This window comes from Molossus molossus, unplaced genomic scaffold (genome assembly GCF_014108415.1).
Source record: "Molossus molossus isolate mMolMol1 unplaced genomic scaffold, mMolMol1.p scaffold_m16_p_11, whole genome shotgun sequence".
Lineage (NCBI taxonomy): Eukaryota > Metazoa > Chordata > Mammalia > Chiroptera > Molossidae > Molossus > Molossus molossus.
The window spans coordinates 75,935,803-75,946,955 of NW_023425346.1; the positions used below are offsets into that span (position 1 = coordinate 75,935,803).

At 47.0% G+C, this 11,153-nt stretch overlaps 1 protein-coding gene across 1 annotated transcript in view; it reads right to left on the reverse strand.

Moving 5' to 3' along the window:
• The window catches only part of MAP3K20 (mitogen-activated protein kinase kinase kinase 20), a 156,375-nt gene that overhangs the window by 27,034 nt on the left and 118,188 nt on the right, over positions 1 to 11,153 (reverse strand). Inside the window, exons 12-15 of the mRNA XM_036253959.1 lie at positions 7,308 to 7,352; positions 5,207 to 5,237; positions 4,977 to 5,116; positions 685 to 747 (exon numbers count right to left, since the gene is read on the reverse strand). Coding sequence (XP_036109852.1) covers positions 685 to 747; positions 4,977 to 5,116; positions 5,207 to 5,237; positions 7,308 to 7,352 — 279 coding nt within the window. The remainder of the gene's footprint in view (positions 1 to 684; positions 748 to 4,976; positions 5,117 to 5,206; positions 5,238 to 7,307; positions 7,353 to 11,153) is intronic.

Genomic DNA, 11,153 nt, shown 5'->3' on the forward strand with positions numbered 1-11,153 from the left:
TACCCTGGAAATGCTCTCAGCGCCTGGAGATGCACCGAGAGACTGTGCCTGGAGAGTTTCACAACACTCAAAATATTTACAAGCTATTCCCAAAGAGGAATTACACGTTCCGAGAGCACACAGGTATGGAGGATCAAGCAGGACAAACAAGCCGTCTAGGGCTTAGAGATGGAAAACCATAATTGTTTTGAATGAGAAGAATTCTGTGTATTAAGTGCAAGTATCTGCTAATTTTATAACAAAGTATTCCTTATACCTTTAGTCTATAAAAGAATATGTCATATATACTAATATGGTGTTAAAATAATAAGCCCTCCAGTCCAAAATGCAGGCAACCATCCCAAGCGCTAGTGTGTGGATTCCTTCAGTGACTTACGGGTTAGACAAAGGGCTCCAGAGCCAGGCGGGAGGCCAGAGGTTGGCACTTCCATCCTCTAGCCACTAAGGTGACATGAGTGGTTCTTATCATGAACGTACTGTTAATATTTCAACTTGCAGGGAATAAGGGTGTTCAGTTCCGTTTAGGCACGTTCTAAGCTTTACTCAAAGGGCCTTTTGTTGGACAGATATGATAAAATTCACTTCAAACAGCAGTTCCTGACATTGGCAAATTTAGGTGTGGAGGTGGCAGGTGCATATGTCAATAAACGAGCATATTCTCAGTAAGAAAAAAACCTTACTTACCTTAGTCAGTGGTGGGAAGTGAAACAGGTTTAGATAATCATGGGTTAATTTCTCAATGGCTGACTGTTAAAAAAAAAAATCACGTGACTTTATTAATGATCCGATAATGCTGAGAGGATTAAAATTATTGTGCACATATAAAGGCATTCTTTATTTATGTAGTTCATGAAATATCTTGGGGATGTTAATATCCAGCATCTATTGAAAATAAACCCAACTGTTCACAGTATTATACGCAGTTTGTAATTATTTAATGGAACGGGAAGATATTTAAGAATTTAAATCTCAGACTAAACAATAAATCAAACCATTCTTCCAACACTGGTATAGTAGTGACAAGTTAATGTTCTAGTGTATAGAATGCAGTTGTCACCCCGAGTAACTGGGAAAAACAACAAAGAACATGAATACATCACCAGAGACCTTCATTAAGGCTGAAATCTCACCGAAGGGTTTGTTGCATTGTGAGGGCTTTTCTATGGGTATGTGTCCAACACTCCCTCCCCAATGAAGCATAAAGAACTCTTAAAGGAAAGGAGGACAATTTAATTTATGATTCCTTTTTATACTCATCAGGTATAATCCAGCTTTTCTGTGAACTGAACATATCACGTAGAGAGTAAAAACGTGCCAATGTGAGAAAAATTAGATGCATTTTATAAAGTGAAATGAAAGCTATTGACACTTGACAATGTAATGAACACTTATTGGATGCTCAGCCCCATTCCTTGCACGCAGCCCCTCCACATGAGGGCTGCCAGGTGCAGGGTGAGGAGCCACGACAGCTCAGACGGGCCACTGAGTAGCAGGAGAGAAGGTGGAAACACCACTCCGGTGGCCAGCTTCATGGCCCACCGTTTAAGGGCTGAGACTCTGTGGGAAGGTATACAACAATGCCTGTGCCTCCTCGGTCAAAGAGCAGAGAATGAGGGCCCGATCTCCCCATCAGTGTGTGTGTGTGTGTGTGTGTGTGTGTGTGTGTGTGTGTGTGTGTGTAACACCTCTGACAGGTACCACGAGGGCTCCTCTAGTCAGGAGGTACTCATCCAGCACCCCACCCCAAAAGGCCCAGCTTGAAACATTGCTTATCCTCAGTACTCCAAGAGTAGATGTGGGACCCTCCCAGAGGAAGTTTCCATGACTCTTTTTCCTTCATTTTCCCTCTCATATAAGCTTGTCGTAGTTACCCACTGCGTAATTAAGTTTGATGGAGTGTCGCCGGTGGGCCGAGTCCCCACTAGGTGGCCACTCTGATACAGCATGGCTTCGGCAGTTAGGTGGAGGGTCCAGAGGCCTGACCTTTGTGACTCACCCCCCTGAGAACCAACTGTCCTTATGTGTGCATGTCAGCTCATCTGGGAGCTTACGGGGAGTCTTAAGTCCCCCAGGGATGCTGGTCACACACTCTTTTGGAGCTCCGGAGCAAAGGACACTGCACTGACCGCACCTGGCAGCTTCCACAACGGCGTTTTCTCTATGCGTGTGTTCCGGGTTTCTCTGCAGCACGGACCGTTTCTACAAAGCTTTTTCAACCTTTGGCTTCTGTGACACTATTCTGTGCTCCCTGTGCTACTTCCTACCTGCAAATAGCCCTCTCTTTTTTTCTTTATTAATTTTAGAGAGAGAGGACGGGAAAGGGAGAGAGAGAGAAATATTGATAAGAAAGAACATCAATTGGCTGCCTCCTGCGTGACCCCACTGGGGATCAGGCCACAACCTGGGCATGTGCCCTGACCGGGAATCAAACTGGTGACCTTTTGGTGCATGGGGTCGACGCTCAACCACTGAGCCACACCAGCCGGGCTGCAAATAGCTCTCTTACCTGTGCTGTCCTTCCTTCTCTCTACTCACGTTTTCACTACACTAGTGAGGCCTTATTATTCTCTATATCAAAACCTCTGAACTGATCTCTCAAAATCCAGCCTTTTCTTTCTAATCCACTCGACAACTTCCAGAAGCAAAGTTGTGAACATGTCAATTCTCAAAATTTCCAATACTCCTCACAGATCCCGGATCCCAGGTCAAATCCCAGACCCCAGGCCTGAAGTCGGACGCTGTCCACATCCCTCCGGCGACATGTATGCTGAGTTCTCCTCGGCACCTGGGCTTCCTTCGGACAGAGACACTGTTCCGCCACATTCCCTCCTGCTGCTCTCTTGCTCTCTCCACTCCGTATTCTCTCTGTCCAGAGCGGCGTTCCTTCCTTTCCCACTCCCGTCTCATTCCCAGTCTCTGCTTCCTTCAGGATCCAGCACAAGGGCCACCCATTCCCTGACATTTTCCCTCTGGCTCCCCTGCCGCCCCCTCAAGTGAAGGCAATGAAACAGCAACTTTCCTCCCAACTGCCAAGACCCTACATTAGGAGAAGTTGTATGTACACATCTGATCTCTTCTCCGGGACATAAATTCCTTTGGAGAGGGTTCTTCTTTGTGTCTTTTCAGGCCCAGTCTTGCGATTAGTAGGCATTAGCAGAATTTGTTGAGCAATAACCAATACGTTTGGACATTGCTTGCCTTAATGATACCAACTTGCCATGTACGGCACTTTGGCCTTCCTAGGCCAAGTCTGGGTGTTGGTGAGGGTCACAGCTTGCCACCCCCTTTCTTCCTGACTGTTCCTTAAGGAACACGGGCCTTTCTCAAAGCCAGCAGAGGGGGAGGGGAGGTGGGAGCATCTTCTTGGGCAGCTGCCAAGTAACATAAGCTTTACTAGATTTCTCTCTTGGAAGGCTGATACTTCTCTGAACTAGAGAAAATAATCTTTCCTACTGTCACTCATCTAAGTCAGCATAACTTCTGGGGGTGGACTTGCCAACATCCAGAGGTCAAGCTTAATTTAATGCCTGCCTTTGAGGTATGTGTGTACACATGAGGTCTCCTGCCCATCTTCTGAGAGGAAACGGACATTCAGGTTAAGGCTAAGCCATCATCCGAGGAGTGATGAGGGCTGTAAGGGTGCCCCTTACATGGATCCAGGGCCCACAAAATGCAAGTCGATGGGTTCTCTTTGGACTGCAGGGGGATTGTCCAAGAAAGGCCAGTGTTGGGAGCTCTAACTGAGGTCAAGGGAAAAGTAGTTGGAATTTTTTTGAGGATTTGCAAAGATGTGAATTTGGATGGAAGCTGATTTTCTAAATTTCCTTCCTCGTTCTATTTCTGTTTTCAAACCTGTGTCCACCCCTCCATCTACCCACACTCGGGCTGAGGAGGTTTGGGGAGCAAACTTGATTTTATCCTAAGATTTCTCTTGAAACAGACCTCTGATTAATAACAATGTCACACAGAGGCCAGCAATTCTTATTTGGTTTGAATAACTAAAACAAACAAACAAATAGATCTCATTGCTAAACTACCAAAAAAGCAACAACAAAACAGAGGTTGAGCTTTGAAATTGTTCAAGAAGTGTTGGGGGCCATGTTAGAATTTCCTGAGAAAATGAGGGATATTAGAATACACACATGGTCACATCTAGGGTGTCTACTGCAGGCCAAAATGATGAAGATTGCAAGATGAATGCTCATTCCCATCATCTGAGGTCCTGCAGGGGCTGAGGTTTCATGCCACGGTCAAGTTCCGGCATCCCCAGGGGTTCCTAAGGGCCATCGAGCCTCTCTGGAGGGTGCGTCCTGCTATTCTGGGGTGGGACGCCAGTTCTTCAGGCACCCCACTACCTCATTTCCAGGTCCTCTGGCACACAGCTTTCTCCCACCAGGGTCTTTCCACGGCTCGCTCCCCCTCTGTAACACCTCTTCCTCTCTCCTCTTCACCTGGTCAACACCCACTTGTTCCTCAGCTCTTAACTCCTTATAGCTTCTTCACAGAAGCCCTTCCTCACCCCAACCTCATCTTTTTTTTTTTTTTTGGTACATGCCCTTAGCAGGAACCGAACTCGGGACTCTCTGGTCTGCAGGCCGACGCTTCAACCGCTAAGCCAAACCGGCCAGGGCCAACCTCATCTTTTCTTTGTGGCATTTCTTACATTTGTATTTTACCATTATTGTGTGATCAATACCTATCTTCTACACTAGGCTAGGGACTTCCTGAGGACCTGGGGGTGATCTTCAGGTGCATCCAGGCGAAACCCTTGGACTGGGAGGAAGAAGTAGTTCCCATAGGGGCAGCAGCCAATAACCTACAGGTATAGATGGAGCTCAGCACAAGCAGGGCAGCCACGGTTCTGTCCCAACCACCCGCAGACCACGTGCGCTGCTACCGCGTGGGAGCTCCGGGGGGCGCTGCTACCGCGTGGGAGCTCCGGGGGCGCTGTAGGTGGTTCTCCCTTTCTGTGGTACCTTCAAGTGAATGATATGCCCCTTGGAGACAATGCCCATGTCTTTGAAGTCTTCTTCCTCCAGAAGCAGCAGTCGCTTTCCTGTGATGTTATTTTCTTTGAACAAGCTCGCATATACGCTCATCTCTGCTGAGGAGTCACCTGAAGGAAGGGACGAGAATAAGATCTGACTAAATCATGTCCAGGGCAAAGTTAACTCCATGAATGAAGAAGGTAAATTATTCCACTTGCCTTTTGTGACGAGCTGCTGAACCCAAAGATACTGTGAAAGAGAGGACATACGGGGTTTTGAAGATTCATTCATACTCTTTTACAAATCTTAAATCAATATCTTAAGTATTTTAATAGTCCACATTCAAAATCTCACATAATTGTGCCTGGCCAGTGTGGCTCAGTCGTTGAGCTTTGACCCATGCACCAAGAGGTCGCCGGTTCGATTCCTGGTCAGGACACATGCCCAGGTTGTGAGCCTGATCCCCAGTGGGGGGCATGCAGGAGGTGGCCAATCAATGTTCTTTCTCATAATGTTTCTCTCTCTCCCTCTCCCTTCCTCTCTCTCTAAAAATCAATCAATAAATAAATAAATAAAAAAAAGATTCATTCATGGTCAGTGGCCAGACTTAACAGTAAAACCTGTAGTTCTCAAGAGGCTAAAATATCCTGGCTCAACTGCAAAGGTAAAATAGAAAATGTTTTATGATTTTAAAACTTCAAGCTTTCAAATTGGAGCTATCCCTCTCTTTGGGGGATCTTGGACACGAGGGACGTTGGTTTTCCTCCTTATTTAGGAGATATTTAAAAATCCTTTCAAGAAGGTTCTTACAATGATTTTTCCATTTGTGTCCCCGGGGCTGTTGAGGGGCGCTGGTTTACCCAGCAACTGTACGAGTGGCAGGGGCACACAGCAGTGGCCGGAGACGTGGGGAGAGAGTGTCCTCTGTTCTCGGCCTGGTCACGGCGTAGCTACGTGGCCCAATGCAAGTTAACTCAGGAGCTTCCTATACAGAGCGAGGTTGGAGCCAGTGACCTTCAGTCCTTGAATGTCACTTAGCACATGTTTACTGGTAGCTTCTCACATTACCATGGTCAAGGCAGATAGAAGGGAGGACAGACCCAGTCTTACCGGTTCTCCGGGAAGACCCTGATCCTAGAATTTTATTTAAATGGTTTGAAAACCACTGAATCCCAGGGCAAAGACTAAAAATAGCCTTTAAAAAATGTCTTCTCAAATTAGATGTGCCAATTTTGCAGCTGGGGATAAAGGGATTCTGTTCCTGCCCGGGAATAAAGGAGATCCTTCGTCCTCTTCCCTGTTGAGCAGGGCAGGCAGGAACCTGGGAACCACCGGGCCTCAGCACATGGGATGATGTAGACGCAACTAGTGCTGTTTCCTTTCCCTGGAGAAGCCAGAGGTCAGCTAAAGTTGGAAGCAATTTCACTTCACCAGAATACAAAGGGCGGCAAGGGTAATGCCTTGGCCCAGAACCCAGGGTGAGTTAGGTAAACAGACCTTCCCAAGAGCTTCCAGTAGCGTGTCTGTACCCCATGGCACCTGGTCCACTTCCTGGCTGGGGGCCTGCTACGGCCGGCATCCAATGTTTTCCTGCTTTTGCATTTAATGATACCTTGAGCATAAGGTCCTGAGGTCTCTGATCAAGAATTCTCAGACCTGTTTTTCACTATGGAAATAGATGCGGAGATACAACAGGCTAAGTAGGATTTTCCTTCAGGGTCTCCCCCCGAGTGTGGGGTGCAGGGCTTCCTTTTGACTTCTGCCCACATTCTCTCAAAAACATGGGGTTTCTCTGGCTCCAACTGCAGACAATGTCTGGGAGCTCATGGCCATTCCCCCTTGGGAGAGACAGAGTGAGGACGGGGAAATGGAACCTGTCACTTGTGAACCGGCCTGAGGTCGGAAGGAAACCCAGTTCTGCGGAGTCAGTCTAGCCCTGCCACTACCAGCTCTTTCTCCGCCTAGTTCGAGTCCATCCCTAGTCATTTTAGAAAAATTTAAGATCATTTTTTTTTCATGTGTTTATTTGGTATCCTGGACCAGCCCTTTAGTTTCATCATTGGAATTCATTATTGTATTCCAGAACAGCCTTCAGAGCAAATAGGGAGGTGAAATCTTCTTGTATGATTTGAAGCGATACTTGCTTTGCTTTTGAGGCCTTATTTTAAACATCACTGCATTACAAATAGAAGAATATGGAATTTGTCAAATTCTAGTTAGTTCCTAAGGCCCAAGCCCCTCCAGCTGCATTTTTAACTTGTGGGCAAATTTATGAAATACCTGCCCAGGTCAAACGGGGCAGTAGCAGAAGCAGCTTACCACATCATCTTCGGTCCACGAGCCAATCTCAAAGGAAGGCAGCAGCTGCATGGGAAATATGAATGGAATTAAAAACAAGTATATTATCCTTGTCCTCCGGTTTATCCCGTTGTCTATTTCAGCTCTCGGCTGCTGCTCTGGCTTGTTCTTCCTGTAGGTGAAGCTGCATGGAAAACAAGTTTCCTGACCTTAAGAGGCGTGTTTCAGCGCGCCAAGAGCTTTTGCCCACAGAGGCCCATCATGTGCGTCCACCTCTCAGAACAGCTCATTGCCCTTGGTGAGCTGCTGCAGCCAGACTCAGCGCATCTTGACATTTTTCCCTCTTCGTACTTGGCACACCAAGAGTCCTTTCATATCCCCCGATAGGGCTTGGCAGTCAAGGAATTCCTGGCATTGGTCAGATACCAGAGCCTCCTTCGGAATTCTCAGTCAACACGAGGATCATTTGATTATTTAATGAAAATTCCGAAGTAACCATTTGGTAACCAGACAACTCGTGCTCATTCTTACAGGAGAATTTCTAAGTATTTAACTAAATGTTTTGCTTGCAATATATTTTTAAAACCCAATACTAGGACCCATGGATGAAGGGGGACAAGTGGCACTAGGACTGTTCTAAGGAGCCCAGGTGGCAAGTGGCCCTCACTACAACCAAACCAAACTCAAAACTCCTTCCTGTCAGGGGCACGAACGTGAAAGGTCGCTTTGCAAGAGGACTTCAGTTGGCACCATTTTCAGAGTCAAACGGCTCCTTACTTCAGGGTGTGTGTGCCCCACAGCCATAGACCAAATAATGAACACCTGCATCATTTGAAAAAGACCTGGGTGTCCTGAGACTTGAATTAGAGTTTGTTAGTCACTAGTTCTAACCAGCTTAACGTGTCCATATGGTTGAATGGCTCATGAAATAATTGTGGCCAAGTGCTGTTTAACCTCTGTTACAAATAACGTGTTTTGGTGGGTGAGTTGGAAAAAGCTGAATTTGGTCACTTTTAATAGTGTAAAAGTCAGAGGGTGGGTGAGTTAATGTAACCTGCAGGTAGGTTAAACTCACCTGCTCACACTCAAGGAGCTGTTCATTAAAATGGGGTAAAATAGGTATGAATTACACAGGGAGAACCAAGATAACCTTAATTTTGGTTTCCTTAGTGCCTAGCAGAGTGCCTGGCATACAATACCTGGTAAACTTTTGTTAAACGATTTGTTGAATGAATAAAATTGAAGGATGTATTTACTAAAATGCTAAATTCTCCAGTAGAGAGTTCAGTGTCTATGGGTGTGCCAGGGAGAAGGGGGGGTCCATTGACTAGGATGGGGGATGGAAGCGCAGCGGCTTGAGCTGGGCACTGCAGGGAGTGAGAACAGGTGAGGAGAAGCAGCAGGGCAAACCTGGCAGTGGCAGGCGGGGAGAGGCGACGGGCAGTGCATGGTGCCCAACCAGGGCACCAGGTGCAGTGTGTGTCCAGGAGTAGAGGGAAATGACTCCGACTCTGGGGGCCCAGGCAGAATTTATAAAAACAACAGAAAACACTGGTTACAATGGCCCTGAATGTGTAGAGTTTGAGTATTATAGGTCAGTTGCAATAGCATAACTCGCTACTACTCTCTACATACTCGGCTACCCCACGTGCCCTCTGCGGACTCCGCTACCCGCACATACTCTTAGGCACTCGCTACCCCCGCGTGCCCTCTGCGGACTCCGCTACCCGCACATACTCTTAGGCACTCGCTACCCCCGCGTGCCCTCTGCGGACTCCGCTACCCGCACATACTCTTAGGCACTCGCTACCCCCGCGTGCCCTCTGCGGACTCTGCTACCCCCACATACTCTTAGGTACTCGCTACCCCCGCGTGCCCTCTGCGGACTCTGCTACCCCCACATACTCTTAGGTACTCGCTACCCCCGCGTGCCCTCTGCGGACTCCGCTACCTGCACATACTCTTAGGTACTCGCTACCCCCGCGTGCCCTCTGCGGACTCTGCTACCCCCACATACTCTTAGGTACTCGCTACGCCCGCGTGCCCTCTGCGGACTCTGCTACCCCCCATACTCTTAGGTACTCGCTACCCCCGCGTGCCCTCTGCGGACTCTGCTACCCCCCATACTCTTAGGTACTCGCTACCCCCGCGTGCCCTCTGCGGACTCTGCTACCCCCCATACTCTTAGGTACTCGCTACCCCCGCGTGCCCTCTGCGGACTCCGCTACCCGCACATACTCTTAGGTACTCGCTACCCCCGCGTGCCCTCTGCGGACTCGCTGCCCCCGCGTGCTCCGATTCTCTCGGGATTGCCCCTTCCCTCCTCTGAAATGCCTGGTGTGTGTAGGAATGAATGGTCCCATGCACTCACCTGCTGTAATAATGCAGAAAGGAAAACAATGTGAGGAATAAGATCTGAAACTGAACCTCATCGAAGAAAATACATGAGAAGTTTTATTTCTTCACGGGGCAGCTGGATCCAGCTGCAGAAGCAGGTCATTTCCTGTTCCCATCACGGAAACATGTGAGGTCGGAAACTTCTCTGATTCGTTCAAGGACAACAGACGAAGTTACAGAAATATTTCCTTGCATCAGGTCTGGCTTTTAGAGGGAGGAGAGGGATGGGCAGTGTTTTGATTTTTATACCATTCCCAAATGTTGTGCTAAAGAAAATTGGTAAGTATTTCTTGATCAGAATAAGGTTGTAAATGAAACAACTAATCAAAACCAACACCTTTGGTTTTCATGTCAAAAGGGGAGAAGAGTTATCTCGCACTTGCCCCGGGCAGGGCCTCCGGTCCTGGGTGATACTCACGCCGGCGGCTCTGGCAGGACTCTCCTAAGACCAGCGAGAGGGAGGCACCGCTTCAAGACGGTTTGGATTGGGCAGGCCAGGGGGTGAGGGTTGATGACCTCCAGCCACACAGCGGCTGACCATTGCCTTTATGTTTTCTGTACCTTGTCAACATATCAGTGTATCTGCTGCAGGGTGAGTTCTAAGCCTTTCTGTCTCGCTTTGGGGATAAGAAAAAATCCACGTCGTGACTGCCCCGTCCCTTTACACATTCATACACTCCAATCGATTTCAGGAGAGAAAAGCTCACACTCACGTGCAAGTGTGTGACAGTGATTCCTTCAGACCACGTGGGGATTCCAACCTAATGAAGATGTGATATACACAGTAACACATAACAAAGGGATTTACTGTCAAAATGTTTATTGTAAAATGGAGTCTTAAAACAAAGGAAAGCAAAGTTCACATCAAAATGAAATTCATGACACCAACTTGGATTTCTGAATACACTGTGGACTCTGGAATATCAAATTCCAACCACGAAGTCAGTAACTGAGTCGTCTTACCACAGAGGAGTAAAATTTAATCTTCCATACAAACATTACATAAGATTTTGGCATAGGACTCGCTCAGAATAACATCGCAATAGAATAATTGAGAAAAAACTTTGTTTAAAAAAAAAACAAAACAATAAAGTGATAATGCCATCTACTCAAAGCTTCAAAGATCACACTCAAAGAATATAAATATTTTCTATTATTTAGTACAAAATTTTTAAAACAGTGTAAAAGCAATATGTGCAGTGTATTGGATCTGACACAAAAAGATATATTATTCTGCACACAATGTAAAATAATTAATGTAGGTGCTTGCAACTCTACTTTGAAGTAAATAATCGCATGCCAGAAAGCTCCTCACAGGCAACAGAGTGCAAATCAGCTGGAGCCAGAGGAAACGTGGCCCGTCTTCCAGATTTCCTGGGAGACACTCATTTTCCATCACAGAAAGGCAGCATCTAGGCTGTCAATGCTACAGTCCAAAGAACAGAATAGATTCTTCTCTCTGGCAATGCT